Raw genomic sequence first — 19,509 nt, forward strand, 5'->3', positions numbered from 1 at the left:
AAAACCTGATTAGAAACTAACCAAAACAATGTCGTCTGTCCTTCGGTTATTAGTTTATATAGAAAAAAATCCTATGTGACTAATGTCACCTAGTTCTTGCGGAGCGTTAACAGGATGGGATTAGAGAGAGGAAAAAATAGCGCTAATGGAGGGGGACGATTTGAATTCAAAGAGTTGTTGATCAAGAAGCGGTTGGTCGGGAGCGTTGAGCAGTTGATCGGGAGCGTTGAGCGGTTAATCGAGAAGTGAGAGTGAGTCGAGAGGTCAGAGTTAATCGAGGAGTCGTAGAGTAGTGTGGTTAGCGTTGTCAAGTTGCGAGAGGTGTTAGCGTTATTGAGAGTAGAGTTGTTAGCGTTGTGGAGTTGCGTGAGATACTAGCGTAGCTGAGAAGTTGAGTTGTTGGCGTTATCCAGTTGCGTGAGTGGTCAAGTTAGAGTAAGATTGTTACAATTAGTTCCATATTAAACAACCATCGTTCTCTGTCCAATCAATCTCTGTTATTTTTATTTATCTTAAATAAATAGTATTAGGAGAATTTTACAAATCTAAATTATCCTAATCCTATCCTTTCCGATACCCACAATTTCGTTTTTTCATCTTTATTATTATCATTATATGTATCGTGAACCTGATACAACTTTTCGTAGGTAACGTCTCTATCAACACTTTTCAAATCTTTTTTACTGGATACACGTTTTCTAATTTCTGCTTCTTTGGAAAGTTCTTTGGTATTAGTTGAGAACTTGGTATTAGTTTGGTATTGGTTGAGAACTCGGATGATTTCTCACTCATGATCCTGTCTGTGGTGTCGTGCGTCCTCTTCTTATTTACAGTAAGATTATCCTTTATCATAGCAGCGGAATAGTGTTTGTATTGGGAAGTCATATGGAATGAGCTTGAATCTTCTAACTTCCTTGTATCAGAAACCTTTGATTGTTTCAAATGATCAGTATCCCTCTTTTGACTTAGTCTTCTATCTAAGTATTCATCTATGCATTTTTCTTCCTAGGTTATTGTATTGTATTTTCTTGCTCTTTTCCTGACATCTAGATTAAGTTCAGAGGGCGTTGGACAACTAGCATTTGTAGATACACTCGAAGTCTTTAACTTCTTTCTCCTAAGTTCTTTATCGTTTTTCAATGCTTGCAACTCATCATTAGATAATGTAGGGTTTAATTTGCATTAGAATCAATGTTATCGTTCGACTTACTTTTCTTTATTCCCGGTTTTGTCTCTCGCGATGTTATCGACGATGATGCAGGTATCTTAATTTCGTTTGTTACCCTACTCATACCCATTTTTTCCTCTAATTTACCAAGTGCTAGGTCGAGGTCGGTTATTACGCGAAATTTTTCATCCAACGCGTTCAAATTTTCTAACAATGTCAGGAGCGCGTCCTCATACCGTGAGTTTCATGCGGTCGACATGTTTTCTGTTTATATTTTGTCAATACTCGTAAGAAATTTAATCCTCTGTGGAGCGTATCCCACCGTTGTCACCAAAAAATATTTGTTACGTTCTATTTAGTTGCCGACGAGAAGGTAGCGTTAACTGACGTTTAATGCAACTGGCAATAAGCTCCACTTTCGGCTAACCTGCTATGTGCGGGAATACTGGCATGGAAGAGGATTAAAGTTGTTTAAAATTAAATTAACAATATATAATGATTTATTCAAATCTTACTTGATTTCGATATTGAAAATTGACTGACAGACTGACGGATATAAAATTCTTCGGTTGACAAAATGATGATTCTTCGGTTAACAAAATAATAACTAACTATTCGATAGACAAAATAATAATTAACTCCTCGAAAGACAAAATGATAACTAACTCTTCGATAGACAAAACGATAACTAACTCTTTGATAGACAATGGTAATTATTCGGTTGACGAACAGTAATTAATTAATATGCTCGATAGACGAACGATAAAGAATCTCACGCGATTAACGAACGGAAAATATTCTCATTCGATTAACGCATGGAAATATTCTCATCATGACTTCTCTGAGTCGCTACATTTATATCCGTCGAAGTTAAAAAAACGTCGTCGTCTTTCTTTTGAAAATGTTTGTGAAGATCCTCAACGTTTGTTCAACTGCCGACTTTGTTTACAATTTAAGTTGTCTTAATATTGTTATAGAAACATAATTAGGTCTTTCACTTCAAATACTGTAAACATGGTTTCAAATAGACTTGATTTGAAGAAATTATCGATTTTATTTTCGCACTACGGATCGTGCCAGTTGCGGAACGTGACACCCACCCGCTCTCGGATTGTAAGGTTTTTTTACTCGCTCGTCTGAGAACATTTTATCAATAAAATATTACGATAAGAAAGATATCTTGAAAATGACAACGTGAGTTCGTGCTCACCCTCTAGTTTTCCCGGCTCAGAATGGTGTGATAGATCTATCCGTACAATATAGTAATAACTATTATGATCCTACCTCTGAATATAGAAATAACAACAATATAAGAATTACGAAATTACATGATATCGATGCAAACAGAAGGGTTCGTACGGGGTTCAGTCAATATTATAGAAAATTGGCGCGTCTTAGACAAATTCCTACTACAATTATACCATTATAATTCGGGATATGTACTTAATATCTCCTCAACAGTACCACTCAGGTAGGCGGTGACTCCCCCCCCCCCCCGAACAGGCGGCACGAGACGTTCGGAGGAAAGTTAGACGAGAGGTGTGGGAGTGGTGGGGCTCCAACCTACTCACCCAAGACCAGATCCGGGACTACCGAACCGTTAGATGGGTCCTGCCAAACTGGAATGCTTGGAGAGACCACGGAGAGCTTCCATTGTCCTTCTGAGTGACGCAGGTGCTCGCAGGACATGGAGTATTCGGGAAAAAAATTGGAAAAGAGGTGATGAGCACCTGTCAGCACCGCGGTGAGGGCACGGCCCAGTACACGTTAGAATTTTGACCGGCGTGGGAGATAATGCTCGTAAAGGAACGAACAGAGCGAGAGAGGGTGAGAACATTCCACCTTTACAGGGTTCCGCGCCGAAGGACTGCCCTACGCCGTCCTGGGTGGTTATAGAGCCCGACACGCCAAGGAGGATCTGGACCTGCTCATACATGTACGACGGCCCAAGGTATAGCACAGAGAGGGGTGATCCCTCCCAATGACCGAACCTAACCAAGGAACGACTCCCTCAGATAGGAGAAGACGCAGGAGTGCTCCGGCAGTAATTCGAAATGGGTCCCGGGCATTCCAGCTGAACGTCGGGCGATCCACCGTGGGGTTTTAGTCCTAGTGTTAATAATTAAGGATGCAGCTCAATAGAACTACCGAAATTGTCTGTTCTAAATTGTTAATTGAACGGTAATTTTCAAACCCTTCCAGTCACTGGTAGCTTTAGCCAGTGAAGAAGAGATTTGGCAAAAATATTAATTCGTTCTAAAAGGAATCAAAGGGAATCGTAAGGTTTGTACTTGCCAAAACAAACAAGGTGGAAGGAACGAAACCATCTATTAGTGAGATACTTGACTGGATAAACCGAGGAATGTACCATACCACAGACGAATGTATTGTGGCGGCACACGAGCACGGAACTTTCCAACGGCTTCGCGACACAAAGCGCTACATCTTCAAAGCGTAAGGCCGACGCGCTTAATGTGCCATTGATATTCCTATGATTCTTCCGCCGAATGTTTGGAAGAATGCACGCGCGGCAACCGCCGCGGTACATCTAATAAACGCGTGTGTAGCAGGAATATCGAAGGGCAACTAAGAAAAGAATCCGTTTGGTTTCGAACAAAGAGTCACTCTGCCTCAAGCCGCGAAGTGCGAAAGGTTCAGTATCATAGCGACGCAAACACAAGCCGAGATACGCCATTGTAAACTCTCGATGGTTAATCATAAGTGTGAATCGTATGAATTGTTGACTCGTTGATTGTTATAAGTAATAAACTTTTTGTTGAACATCGGAGTATTCCTTCTGCACCTATCACGACATACCACCTCAGTATAATAAATTATCATACAGAAAAAAATACAAAAACGCGGCACAGTGCCAAGGCAGCATCGATTTCTATTATACAAGCGATAGTCTCAGTGTTTTTGTTTCGTCTGCGGGACGACGTAAAGAAACGATCCACTTTTGTCCAACTTATTTATCCACGCGTTTCTTTTTTTTATACAGGGTGGTTGGTAACCCTGATTACTTCATATTATTTCATTATGTATTCCTAATTTTCCGTTACAGCAAAAATAAACTTAAACTGCGATAATATCCATCGAGACAACGATCTACAGTAAGATCCGTTATAACGAGACGTGATAAAGTGCACGCGTACCGAGCGTAAATTCAAAGTCGATTTTCTCGAAAACAAAGCCGCAAACGAAAAATTTTTATTCTATATTTTCGACTTCTTTTTTCGCGTAGAATCACTCCCTTTCCGCTTGTACCACCAGTTGCCAACCACCCTGTATATCTAATAACTTGAACAACAATGCCACCTAAATTTGATCCCAGGAAAATCAAGATAGGTATATTTTTAATACTTCGTTTTAACCCTTAGAGTACTATGGACGCATATATGCGAAGCCAGTAACGTCAGGAGCGTCACCTTCTGAGAAGCATAACCCATTGGTCGTAGCTGGACAATCATCAATTCAACGCAGTCCAACTACTTCAATCACACAACCAAACGAGCGGCCGTCGGTAAGGAACGCCTTCCTTGCTAAGCATGCACGTGACCCCACGCCGCTCAGTAAGGAGTAGCAACCGATTCCCGGACCAACGTCCAGTTCTTCAAGGTAAGATCGTTCAATTTATTAACCTAAAAATGGCCCACGCTGAACAGATCAGCACATTGCGGCGTAGACGAAACGACTTAATCGGCCGAATGACACTCACAATGCGTCAACTCGACGAATACGAGGAATCAGGACGGGTAAACAAGAATTACTTGATATCTTGCCGCAGAGCGTTCGACGAGAATTGGATGAAAATAATCGCGGTCCAAGAATCGGAATTCCAAGAATTGGAATCGTTAGACAAGGAAGAATCTGAGCATCTAGTATCTTCAGCGCAAGAATATCACCACATTGACGCACGAATACTGGATCTCCTTGAGCAATCACACATCCCTCCACTAAGTCGAGACTCCCAAAACGCGAGTTCGTCAACGAGTCCGAATCGCCATCGTTTAAACTACCGGAGATACCCTTGACTAAGTTTGACGCCTTCGTCAAGAAGAATGGGAGTATTTTTACGACACATTCGTGCCCACAGTGGACCGTAATAAGAACCTAACATCGGTCCAAAAGGTTCAATATCTTGAAACAACCGTAACTGGAAAGGCCGCCCGAAGCACCCAGCCGTTGGAAGTCACAGATTCTAATTACTCGATCGCACTTAACGTGCTGAAGGAAACATTTGACTATCACCGTCGAATCTGTATGCGGCACTGGGAATTGCTAAAACACTACCCTAAAATCACAGAGGAAACATCAGAAGCCGTAGAAGACTTGCACGAAACAGTCAAGGCGAGTCTCAAAGCGCTAGATATATTAGGCGAGCTTATCAATTCTAATATAGTAATTATCAACTTGCTCTCATCGAAACTACCGTCGTCCATCGTTCGCAAATGGCAGCGCACGTTGCCTAATAGAAGAATGCCATCATACATACATTTGATGGAATTGCTTCAGACACGGGCTAAAAGTAATGACATCCGAACGAAATCAAATGAAACAAACGGGTCATCTCATTAATCTTCCCGTCACCGACAACACCAATCGCGATTGCAAACATTCAACACAAAAACCAGGACGTTGGTAAGTCCGACATGACACGGACCCACGAAATGAAGCACTGCAAGGTCTTTAAAGCCAAATCGGCAACTAAACAATTCGAAATAGTAAAGAAAAGGCATCACTCTGCACTAATTACGGTGGTTCCCTCTGTTGCATCGTTAATTATTAAGGCTTTGAAGGAGCCACCTAGGGACCGAAAAAGGCAGAAGAATATAAGACATAATGGGAATCTATCATTTGATGATATCGTTTCCATTGCTCGGTCGATGAGACCGAGATCTATGGCAAAGTACCTTAGTGGTACTGTTAAAGAAATATTAGGTACTTGTCAATCAGTTGGATGTACTGTTGAAGGTAGACCACCACGAGATCTTATCGAAGAAATTAATGGTGGAAAGCTCCAAGTCCCAGATGAATAATATGGTAAGTTTAGAGCTCCTTGCCAATATTTTCAGCACAATGTCTCATTTTATCAAATATTTGAGTTTATTATACAACTAAAATGATGGATAGCTAAATAAATAAGTGATATTTATATTGTTATGCAAAGTATTTGCTTCGAGCTCTGGGTAGGGGTTAGCATCCCATCCACCTGACAGCTGTAACAATTTATAATATTGTTACAGATTCTCAGGGATATTGCTACTGAGGAGAAAACCTGAATAAAAAAAATCATCATTTAATATACCATAAATATGTGGTATTTTAATTATAAAAATTTTACATTCCCATTGTTACAGATTTGTCATAAGGAGTAAAAAATAAAACATTTTTAATATGAAGGTGTTGTATTTTTATGTATGTTTCCTCCTTTTAATGAAATAAATAAATTAAAAATGTTTTAATACATCATACCTTGTACACAATGAATATGTATCACACATCCAAATAACATATAGTTATTACATTTATTTAATGTTAGATATACTAATTATAATATGTAACAAATATGTCATATAGTTAGAATAATTTGTTTGCAAATACTATACTAAAAATGATTTTTAAACATAATGTTACTATATATTTTCATTCATATAAAATCTATCTTTACTTTAGATTTGAAATGTCTTAAAGAAAGCTGGATCTAATTATGATAAAGGTTTCGTTTATTTTAAATTTTTCTTATTTTCTGATTTGTTAATTTATATTTTTCAATTCCGAAACGATCAAGAAATATGATAAACGTTATCAGCAGTGATTAATAATATTAATAATTAATTTTATTAAACATTAATAATATTTACTTTTTATATTTATTTACAGTCGTTAAAACAACAATTTTCTTACAAGATGTTAATGAGTTTAGTGATGTAAATGAAGTCTACAAAGAATGTAAGATATAATTTTTAATTTTATTTATATAAGTGTATGTTATATTTGTGTATATATCCACGCACCATTTTTTTCCTTTAGTTTTTAAGGAGAACTATCCAGCTAGATCTACATTCCAAGTTGAAAAGTTACCAATGGTAAGAAGCAATACACATATAAATATTTACATATAATTCAAAATCTAATTGCTAACATTAAACATAAAATGTTACTGTAGGGAGCAAAATTTGAAATTGAAGCTATTGCCTTTGTTGGCGAGAATAGAAACAATTTGAATATTATAAGCAAGATTAATTTAAATTTTATATATTAATGAAATATGTTTGCATTTAAGCATTTAAATATTATTTCGAATTTACTATCTTTATGTATGATGCTTTTATGATTATATTGATAACAATTTGGTCAATTTGCCATATGTATATTTAAATATAAGTTTATTTTTTAAAAACAAATAATGGGAAATATCTTCCATAAATTATATTAAATATTTTTGTACTATTGAAAAACCTTAGAAATAAATATTTTTGGGAAATTTCCTCTAATATTTTGCTTTATACGAGACATATAAAAAGAATAAAGAACGTAAAATAATGAATGTTAATAGTAACCTGATCAAAGTCACCAAATATTTTATGTAACATTAACATAAAAATTAAATGTATAAAAAACACACTTTTAATAGTATTTCATTACAAAAAATAATACTTTGTAATAAATATCAGGTGTAGTAAAAGAACATTAGAAGTAAAAGTTAAACAGTAAAAGAACATTATAAAAAAGAAAGGAGACATTTATGTATTTTCATAATAATTTATAATGCTATGACAAAAGTGTAACGATAAATGTAATTTTTATCTCGTAAAGTAAAAGTAAAATCCTGAATATTGTAAGAATATTATATTTAAAATGTTTGTGTTTAATATCTCATTGTAATAAATAAACAAAAATATATATGACTGTATCCTAACGAACAGTATGAATGAATATGAATGATTAGAGAATAAACATGGACAACAACCAAACATAGAGGCAAATATGGATAGTATTGTGTTACATAGTGGGTGGTCCGTCATTCATGATACAAATGTGGTTAGACAGATTCTATGGCTCAAAATAAGACGAAGATCCAAAATTAACAAAATCGCGTTAGGAATTTCGTTTATGAAAAATCGAGTTTGAAAATTCATGAAGTGTAAGTGAATACGAACAACCATTTCATAAAAATGCAAGAGGTGGTACCCAATTTCTACTACGCTTTGTAGTACCTAAAGCAGTAGACTGTATTCGATGTTTGTAGCGTATTAAAATGTCTTAGGAATATTTGAATAAATTGTAAAGGCGCATCCGCATTGTTTTATTACTATGGTGTGTTATTATGTCACAATTCGACGACTTGAATGTAAATCTACGTTGAGTTATATAGTTCATGTTACAGCGGTTCTACATACCTCGATATCATAACCTCTTCCACTCTTTTCGAACGAGATTTACCACGTGTGATTGTCGTTCCTGTTTCTTTTATTCGATTGTGTCTCATTTTGGTATTTTTTTTTCTTTTTTTTTTACATACAAGTTGTCATTACAATGCCACCTAAATTTGACCCTAGCGAAATCAAGATAGGTATATTTTTAATATTTCATTTTAATATGTACTACAAGAATGTAAAATTTCCTCACATGTGTTTATTTGTTTCAATAGTCTATCGAAGATGCGTTGGAGGTGAAGTAGGAGCAACTTCATCTCTGGCTCCAAAAATTGGTCCACTCGGTTTAGTAAGATTCTATTTTATAAATTTAAATTATTTATGAATAATATTTCTTCTAAATTTTGAGATATTATTCTATTTTGTAATTGTAAATATTAATCGTCTTCTTTCATTATTTGATTCTATTTTACATTCTATTAATAAATAAAAAACATTTATATAGTTGTTAAATGTTGGTTTATATTTATAGTCTCCCAAAAAGGTTGGTGATGATATTGCCAAAGCTACCAGTGACTGGAAGGGTTTAAAAATTACCGTCCAGTTGACAATTCAGAACAGACAAGCTACAATTACGGTGGTTCCCTCTGCTGCATCGTTAATTATTAAGGCTTTGAAGGAGCCACCTAGGGACCGAAAAAGGCAGAAGAATATGAGACATAATGGGAATCTATCATTTGCTGATATCGTCTCCATTGCTCAGTCGATGAGACAGAGAATCTATGACAAAGTATCTTAGTGGTACTGTTAAAGAAATATTAGGTACATGTCAATCAGTACCATCGATAGCCCTACGGTTCTTTCACCGAATATTCGGAAGAATAGAAAAAGTCTAACAAACGCGCGCGTAGTGGGGATATCGAGGGGCAATAAAGGAAAGTATCTGTTTCGTTTTGAACCAAAAGATTCATTCTGCCCCGAGCTGCGAAGTGCGAAAGGTTAAACGAAGCAAACACAATTAGAGAAACTCAGTTTCCTGTTGAGTGCCGAAGCGTGCAGACGTGTGTCTAGTGCTCTGTGGCGCCGTGATTTTGTGACGCCGTGATCTAGTGACGCCCATCTGTCGATAGTGAATCGAAACAGACATAAACCAAGTGTTTCGTATCTTACTAGTGAAAAATTCCAACGCTTCTAATCTCTACCCGAATCATAGCCTCATACCCTCTCGACTAGTTATTCAACTTGAATTAACTAGCTCGATGATGGCCCAAGAATCGCGACCAGGCTCTTGTAATGTCAATCCACATCAGAGACCAGGCTGTTGTCACGACCGGCTCGCTTTAAAATCGGAGACAAAGCTGTGGCGGCACTCGGCGACAATGTATATCGCTGAAGAGCCTAATGAGCCATCAATATCCCAACGGTCCTTCCGCCGAATGTTCGAGGAGAATGCGTGCGCGGCAGCGATCGCGGACGCCTGGCAAACGGATGGATAGTGGGGATATTGAGGGGCGACAAAGGATCCGATCGGAAGTCAAAAAATTGTAAGAACTACAGTCTTGAAAAGTCACGTCTAGAGCTCGGAAGTAAAAATTGTGAACTGTGTTAGAAAAAAAATTAAGTTTCTTTTTTTGTTTATATTTATTTTTTCTATTTTTTTAATGTTATTTTACGTGACACTCTCTTGAGTAAAACCTTCTCCGTGGCAAAAGAGCAACATATTCCTCCATACTAGTGACACCAAAAATATTAAAAAGCGTAAGCTAGAAACAGTTAAAACAAACACAAACGCTAATCAGAACGAACAGTCAATAGGCTGTGTAACCAACTACAATAGATACTCAATTCTAGAATCCACAAATGACTCCATGGATGTTGCTGATTCATTAACTAACCAACATACGCCAAAAAATTCACCTCCTCCACCTATATTCGTTGATGATGTTATCGATATACAAACAATGGTAAAGTCCATTGAGAAAGAAATCAACAATGAGAAATATAAATTAAAAATAAACAATAACCAAGTTAAAATTCTGCCGGCTAACCCGGCCTCATATAAAAAGATAACAAAACTGTTAAAAACCTTGAATGCTAACTTTCACACTTACCAACTTAAACAGGAAAGACCTTTTCGAGTGGTACTATGCAACATCCACCACTCGACTAACTTAGACGAACTGAAGTTCGAACTCTTTAAACTTGTAAACTTTAAACTGGTCATGAAGTAGTTAACATCAACAATATTAGACATAGGATCTCTAAAAACCCGCTATCTCTATTCTTCATCGACTTAAAGCAAAAAACCAATAACAAACAAATATAGAACATAAATCGATTAATGAACTCGGTAGTAAAAATCGAACCTCCTTTAATAAGAAAGGAGATAGTACAATGCAAAAGGTGCCAAAGGTACGGTCACACGTAGAAATACTGCAATCATAATTTCCGCTGCGTCAAATGTACAGGTACATACCTCACTGATCAGTGCACTAAGTCACCAAAAATCCCAGTGAAGTGCCTCCACTGTCAAGGAGACCATCCTGCTAACTACAAAGGTTGCTCAGCCTACAAAACCCTATACATAAACAAGTATCCTAAACTCAGAGCCAAAGAGACAATCAATCAAACGCCCAGTCCTCCAAAATTCACTACTACTTCAATCTCCTCTGTCCAAGTAGTACAAAGAAATCAAAACAATCTGAAAATAGGGACCATTCCCAAAATAGTATTCCCAATCTACAAAATACAGACTGTAAATTCGACCAATCGCGGAGAGACGCAATCGCGAAGATACACGTCAACGGGAGTCGTGAATTCCCGTTACGATTCTACGAATCGAGGCCGCGAGTAGACCGATCCCCTGATTTCCGTTAAGATAATAGGGGTGATTGAAATGATATAACTCCGTGATTAACCGTGTTATAAATTATGTATTTTCCAACAACTTCGTAGAATCACACACTTTAGTAACGTCGCTGAGTATGAGAACTGTCTTGATTGGTACCGCCCTGATCTTGATTAGATTTTGACTGACAATCTGATAGATGAAGGCCCCCGTGTTGTAATAGACGTAGCGATTGATCAGAACTGACTTTGAGTCAACCGACTCAACAGAATCAACCGAATGACAAAATGACTAGACTTTGACTTCTTGACTTTGACTGTTCGTTGGTTATGAGAACCAGTAGAGTTGACCCTCTTGATGGCGTAGAAGCAGTAGTCGCAATAGTAGCAATAGGAGCAATAGGAGCCGTAAGAGCCGTAGGAACTGTGAGAACTCTAGGCACTGTGAGAGCCGAACGAACTGTGTGAACTCCAGGCACTGTGAGAGCTATAGGGACTCTGTAGTTCGTTCGTGATGTGATGTGATTCTGATGTGATTACGAAGGAAAGCTCGGTATGGGTGTGCCATTTGAATCAAGAACGCGGATTCGTTGCTCACATTTTTAGTTAGGAAAGTGAGGGCAATGATCCGCGATGCCGATTGGTTATGACCACTGTTGGTAATGAAGATGGGAGGAAGAAGCCTTTTACCAACGTGGTTCATGGGCGACATTGTTTATGGGAAAAACCAGCCTTTCCGTTAGGCAACGATTTCGTTTTTCCCATTAGGTAACCTGCTTTCTCCGTAATTAGGAAGAACGTACAATAGACCTAACGACTTTTTAAGTACCAGTTATAAACCGAAAATACTTGCAGGATTAACGGTTCCTGCAAGCTAATAAGACTCGGTTTATGGCGGGGCCTTAGGTTTATTGAGGGTTTCTCTAACGGTGCTTGGGCCTTGACGGTCAGACAATGAAGAACGTCGCGCAGACCTTTTCACGCGACGTAACAAATATCCTTCTATTAATTTAAAATAATTAAGCTTTTAATTTATGCCATTAATCGGAAGCAATTCTACTATTCATTTAAATCAATACCACCAACTCGTAGCGATTAAATTAATGATTTATTTTGTTTTATTTAGTATTAACGAAATCTTTCGAGTCTTCGAAATGGTATTTTGTTTCTATTTAGTTTTATTTTTTAATTTTAAACACAGTATTTAATTTTTCACTTAACTATTTCATATAAAACAGTGCTAATACAAAGTGTAACTGTAGAGCGTCTAAAGATGAAATGTAATTCTTCGTGCTCGCTCAAAGCCAAAGAATTAAATCGCATTCATGGAATTGAAGAAGAAAATGCAATCAGGTGGCAACCGATGGCAACGAGGTTTGGTTTCTTCGATGGTAAGTTCAATGTTCAAATATGATTATGTGGATCCACATACTATACCTATTCTAATTAATAAATTTCAATACACGCTACTTCTTTGTTATCAAATAATTTTACATCTTCTGCTTCCGATGCTTAAAAACTCTACGTAAATAGAACCCAAGCGTAGTTACCTCCCCGTGATGGGACCGGATAATTGGTATCGTTTCCCAAATAACAATACATGAAGTACTATTCTGAAAGTGTAACGTTAATTTTAATATTAAGATTAGATTGCTATTGGTAAACAACATATATTAATAATTTCGAGATATATCAAGCTAAAAACTATTTTAATAGTTTAGCCTAGTCTAGATCATCCAAAACCTTTTGATGAACCAGACTGGATTAATAACCTCTTACGGGGGCACCATCTGACGTTGTAGAACGTCATGGGATGTCCTGGGACCTCGTGGATCGTCGTAGGACGTCGTGATACGAGGCCTACTGCTTGTTATCTCATCATGCAGAAGAAGCCTAGTTAAGTACTATAAATCCCCACTTTCGCCAATTTATTTATGTGGTTGTGCAAGGTAAGCCGCGCTAAAATGTCACGAAAACCCTACATCAGCTCAGAGTTCACTGCCATTATCATGTTCTGAAGAAGTCCAAATGTAACAAGGCTGTTTTAAGTTATTATTTCAAGTATTTGATGAAACGCCGATTCAGAGCCGCCTTTTCTCCATCCAGTATAGATTATCCGTGGTACTCCCTACCGGTTGGAGAAATGTAACGTGACTCTGTCTATCTTTTAAATGAGACGCATAGTTCAGCAGGCTCTCATCTTCGTCATCAGATGTTCGAGTTCAAAATCGAAAAAAAAAACTCTATTTTTAGTCTAGACATTATCGAGAAAACACCAGTCTTGGTTTTCCTTAGCACAGAAGACCTGTTGCACTTTCAAGAGAGTATTGTTGTGTGTTCCAATCCATTCTTTTGTAGCTTCGCTAGGTAGTAGTCACTTGGTTACGAGGATGATTTTCGCCAGAAAAATCCATGCCAGAGATTGAGATGGTTTTAAAGATAGAGCACCACCTCTTAGAGAATTCCATATTTTTCTCTATTTTTATTACTACTGGGATAAGACTCTGGGAACGCCTGTTGGCCGATCAAGTGTTCAGCTTGATTAACCTCGGATCATTGGAGTGCAAGTAAATATCTCCGGATCTACGATTGCCACAAAAACTTGTTATCCAAGATGTGATATGGAAAGGAGATACCTATATATTTAACAATGTGCTGGACTGGATAATCTGCTGAAGGGAAGAGAAAATATTATCGAGACGCTGAGTCGGTAACATTTGGAACAATACTAAAATGCTAAAGGTTCCCAATGCCTCCAGACGTGCGACAACCGTATTTATTCTACGTCTCGTCTATGTAAACTGATATAAATGTTTATTTTGTACTTCGTTCCGTCTGTGTCATTGTATCTCAGATGATATTACATATAAATATGTTGTCGGTAATTTACCGACCGCAGAAGTTGATGGTCCATCGGATTGAAATAATCATTTCTTTGACCACATTTTAATTTCTTGAGCAATAAGATTTTCATCCTTAACGCTAGAGTATAAAACAGATATTTTGACAAATATTTTAACAACCAGTGGTATCTCATAAGCCTTTGACAGAGTCAACAGTAAGTACATATGTGTGTGTGTGTGTGTGTGTGTGTGTGCGCGCGCGCATGTGTATGTATGCACATATTTGCCAAGTTCGTATACGCAAACCAAATTTAAGAATTCCATTAGAGTGGGTAAGACTCCTACGGGCCAGAAAATATTTCTCGAATAAGGGACGTCAATCGATTTGTTAGACTTCGCCGTGCTTCTTGTGTCTGCAACACGATCGTGTTTATAACTAAACTCTATTGTATTATGTAAAATTAACTTTATTTAAACAACATTCTTTTGTATCAAGTGAAATACTATTTAGTTTATATCCTTTATCTTCAGTGATAATGCAAAGAAAGATGTTAACAAATCGATGCCAGCGCTACGACTAACGGCTGATTTGTAAAGCACATTTCCGAATATTAAGAGTATTACCCTCTCTACTGGAGTTTACAAACCTGTGTATACGAATGCGATGCTTACAATACTTATGATGCAGGAATAATCAGATATTCATTGACGTGTGTTGGTGTTGCTTCTTAGATGCACAGATATACATACATATATAACGTGAGTTTATATAGAAACGTGAACAAGAATATTATATTGGACATAACGCGAAGTTAGTTAGAAAACTACTCAGTAACACGCATGCGCTGTAGCTCTACGAATCAATTTTTGATTTACCGTTACGTGTAAACGTACAATATGATACTGTTTCGTAATTAAAATGCAATTTATAAAATGAATTAGGTAAAATTAGATGAAACTAATATTAAACTGCTGAAGAATGATGTATTATAAATAATATAAGATTCTTTGTTGTACACTTTCCATAAATGTAATTTCAAGGTTACTTCCTTACCGATAATGATCTGAACCTGTCTGAACTGAGCGGCACGTTTGCTACTAGTGGAGGATGCCATTTTATTGCCCACAGTACTGCTCATGGTAGTGTCCGAGTTTAAACGGTATTTTCTCTCTCTGTGTATGTTTATATGTGTATAAAAAAATTTCACATTCTATTTTGACGCGAACTATTAACAAAGGAAACATGTTCTGGATGCAAGTGAATAATAAGTGAATAATAAAAGAGTGTAAACAACTTTTAAGATCATGTATGACACGTTAACCTGAAATATCTTCCATTGTCTTCTGCTTTTCATTGTTTTCACGACTTTTTATCAAATAATTACAGTTTTGTTAAATATATTTGATAACTGTATTTCATACAATTTCTATATTCATTTACAAGTTGCTATTGTTATTGTGCAGTTATGACATATTTTCGGGAAAATGCGAATTGTTTTTTGAGGATATTATTAAAGTCTACTATTCACTAATCATAGATTTTCTTTGTGCACAGGCAAGCAGTTTGTCTAATAATAATAATAATTTCATAAAGCAAATAACTCGAGTGTTAGTTTACGTACGCCCTGTTGATGCAGTCTTCATGGATATAAAATTGGACAACAAAATGGACGTAAGTACCTTTTGAAACATCATTCGATAAGAAAACTTTGTCCGTACTGAATAATATATTTTGTTTCTATAAATCTTGGTTAATATAACATATTAAGCTAATGTTTATGTACCACTTCCTTTAACTATTTCAATATGATAAAGTAAGATTTGCTTCTTTGGTCGTTGTGACGCAAACTTGTGATTTGTAATAGAAATGAAATTTAATTGTTGAATTAGAAGGAATTTCCATCATGGTACATAAAATTTTGTATAATGTATCTGTCAATTGTAAGATTACTTTGGCCAACGCGCTATGATTTCTTGCGTCTATGCTTTATATATTATGGCACAATAATAATACATGGATTAAAAATACTAAAGTAATGCAGAATGTCTGGCATCGATCCAACCTTGCTTATTATTGTTATAAATATAATATTTAATTGCTCCGTTGCACAGTAATGAGTTTATACGAATATAATTATTTTACAATTAAATTTCATTGATATATTTTATTTTATAAAAATGGAAATATTGAATTACAAATGATTTCCATTAATATGTTAATATTTAGTATACTGATTATGTTTACCATGTGTGTTATTATTATTTGTTATTAATTTTTCTATGCTTGTGGAATATAAAATTGATATTTATACATATATAAATGTGTTTTATGTAATATTAATGTAAATCATTGATGTATCGTGAAATGTTATCTATTTACTCGTACGATACCAAGTGAATTCATAAAAAAGATTCATGTTACAGATAAGATTTTTATCATATTAATGCGTTGAAGCATACGAGCGTCGAAGCATACGAGAGTTGAAACAACGTATGTTGTAAAAAATATATTGCCGTATAATAGATTGAAACTCATACATGTACCAGGAACGTTCATCACTGGTAACGTGCGTTACCTTTTCACTGATGTATTTATATGAGTACGGGCATTGGATTCAGCTGAGGCATGTTTTGTATTGTATAACCTTAAATAGAACAGGTCACACGAACGTATCATTAGTTATTCCTTATCAGTTCGATGAGTACGTATTTTTTATGTATATCCAGCGATTATTCTATAGCGAATAGTTGTATCGGAATGAAACCTTTTTTATTTTGTGCAAAGATTTTTAAATTTGTTTATTATAAATCATTTATATAAATCAAATTATGTACAGTTTTTAACGCATTTCGATTTCGATTCAAATTACAAAGAAATATTTTTGGAGTTTTACAACACAATGTCGCGAAAGTTCCGTTAAGTATGGCTTATGTCACAGTCAAGAACAATCGCTATTGTTGAGAAATAGAAATTTAGCGCTCCGACCATCTGCGTGCTAGTGCTCTGATAGCACGTGAGTAATTCTTCCGCCAACTCTGCAAAACAAACAACGCTCGTATGCCGTGACTTCTACATATGTACGAAATGGTCGTGAAATGTATGTCCGTTTTAACGCTCGTGTACCCTTGTTAGTCCGGTTAAATTAGACATAAAAATAGTGATCAAACAATAAAAATTCCGACAGAGCTAAATTTTGGTAGAGACTTTGGGTACACCAATAGAAATAAAGTGCCAAAAGTCCCCATTGATTCCATGAGTGCTAAAAATGTTATTCGAGGTAAAAATAAAAATTTTCGGACTTTTTAAATTTTTCTTGATAAGTTTTATAAAAAATATAGCTCAGATAAAAATTGTGGATCATAAAATCATCTACAAAAATGTTCCTCATATTTTTTTTCTTAAGAATCACCATTCCTAAGATATCACCATTCTAAAAATTGAAGGAGTTACATTCTACATGATATGCACACAAATACCATATATATACATAGTCAGGCACTTAATATAAGTAAAAATGCCTATTTGTATCTCTTATATGTTTAAACCATACAATTCTGAGAATATATACTCAAAAGAAACTCAGTCCCTTAGCCAGTCCCTTCTATATACCTGCATGGCCTTGATCAACATCTGCCTACTCTATTGTCCACGTGGTGACGCTCATATACCTGCTTTTCTGAAGTGGCTTAAGTGAAATACTTTTAGTGTTGAACGTTCCTTTCAAGTGAATACATGTATTTATTGCTAGCGTCTACTATTTCAGTTTGTATCCATTAATATTTTAAAAAAATGTCACAATTGTGCTTTATTTGCAATAAACTTTTGACGGAAGGTGAAAAAGTTACAGTTAGTCGTGGAATGAAAACTTTGATCGATGCAAGTATCAAAAGAGGTGATGAGTTTGTTGATTATCTGAGAAGTGAAAAGTCTGTAACAGTTCACGTGGATTGCCGAAAATCATACATCCGGAAAAGTTCAATTGCTGCTATCAAAAGACAACATGAGGATGGACAAGTTAGTACATCAAAAGTAAGTCCACCTCGTACTAGAGCACGAGTAAGTGAATCCGACTTGCTACACTTTCATTCAAAGAATCCGTTTTGACAGTAATTCAGGATCGTTCTGATGACGTATCAAAATTTATAAGTTTATAGAAAGTAGTAATAATTGGCAGTTTACATTGGATGAACTAAAGAATGTTAGTAAAAATCTAGCTTTAGATAACAGAACTATAAAAATACGATTGAAAGTAAAGTATGGTAGTAGAATTATTATTACAGAAAAGCCGGGAAAATTAACATTCATTTGTTTCGTCGACAATTACCAAGACATTTTAAGTCAAGCCTGGTCTGATAAAAAAAAAAACTTGAATGAAAAAGAAGAACGGTTAAAAATGTTGAAAGCCGCGACAGCAATTATTCGTGATGATATCCAATCTTGTGTGTTTGATAATATTATGTACCCCCCACCGAGTAGAATGTTCGAGAATACCCCGATATCCCGGATTCATAGTCATATTTTTTGGAGCAAGTCATTCTTAAAAACAAACGTCATAATTAGGAGCATTTGAAGTTAGTTTGCACAAATATTAGCCATAAAACTCCGTCATAGCAGATCGTGGAATAGGCTTACTGGGAAAACCACGTTAAAAAAAAAGCGCCAAGTATATTACCCCATAGGTGGTGTAGTAATGTGTGCATATCATGTAGAATGTAACTCCTTCAACTTTTAGAATGACGATATCTTAGGAATGGTGATTCTTAGGGAAAAAAGTATAAGAAAAATTTTTGTAGATAATTTTATGATCTACAATTTTTATCTGAGCTATATTTTCGATAAAACTTACCGTTTTCAAGAAAAATTTAAAAAATCCGAAAATTTTGATTTTTACCTCGAATAACATTTTTAGCACCCATGGAATCAATGGGGACTTTTGGTACTTTATTTCTATTGGTGTACCCAAAGTCTTTACCAAAATTTAGCTCTGTCGGAATTTTTGTTATTTGAAATATCTATTTTGACCGAACTAATGCCTACGTTTAAATTTGTGCATGCGTTATGAAAAATATTGCTGCACACAAAATTTTTCCGCACACAGTTATAACAAGGCACAAATACACGTTTGCATTAGTGTGCGTATGCGTGCGCCTGTGTGTATACATATTCTTATACAAATTGGCAACATAGCGAAAGGGTGGAATTTTGCATATGTCCCTTACTGCCCGAACAGCATTGGGACGGTAGTTCTCGTATAGTCTAGCGTGGAAAATT

The 19,509-nt window shown here is 36.0% G+C and overlaps 1 protein-coding gene, 1 long non-coding RNA gene and 1 pseudogene across 2 annotated transcripts; all 3 read left to right on the forward strand.

Annotated features, from left to right (window-relative positions):
• The first annotated feature begins 5,785 nt into the window (after positions 1 to 5,785).
• LOC126926938 (uncharacterized) lies at positions 5,786 to 6,240 on the forward strand. The gene has a single exon (XM_050743252.1). The coding sequence runs from the start codon at positions 5,821 to 5,823 to the stop codon at positions 6,205 to 6,207; it is 387 nt and encodes a 128-aa protein (XP_050599209.1). The 5' UTR covers positions 5,786 to 5,820; the 3' UTR covers positions 6,208 to 6,240.
• A 737-nt stretch (positions 6,241 to 6,977) lies between these two features.
• LOC126926958 (uncharacterized) lies at positions 6,978 to 7,542 on the forward strand. The gene is made up of 3 exons (XR_007715039.1): positions 6,978 to 7,120; positions 7,202 to 7,257; positions 7,338 to 7,542. It is a non-coding gene; the product is annotated as an uncharacterized LOC126926958 (long non-coding RNA).
• Positions 7,543 to 8,559: 1,017 nt separating this feature from the next.
• On the forward strand, positions 8,560 to 10,061 carry LOC126926933 (60S ribosomal protein L12-like; annotated as a pseudogene).
• Positions 10,062 to 19,509: the final 9,448 nt, after the last annotated feature.

The sequence above is a fragment of the Bombus affinis genome, unplaced genomic scaffold (genome assembly GCF_024516045.1).
Source record: "Bombus affinis isolate iyBomAffi1 unplaced genomic scaffold, iyBomAffi1.2 ctg00000064.1, whole genome shotgun sequence".
NCBI classification, from domain to species: domain Eukaryota; kingdom Metazoa; phylum Arthropoda; class Insecta; order Hymenoptera; family Apidae; genus Bombus; species Bombus affinis.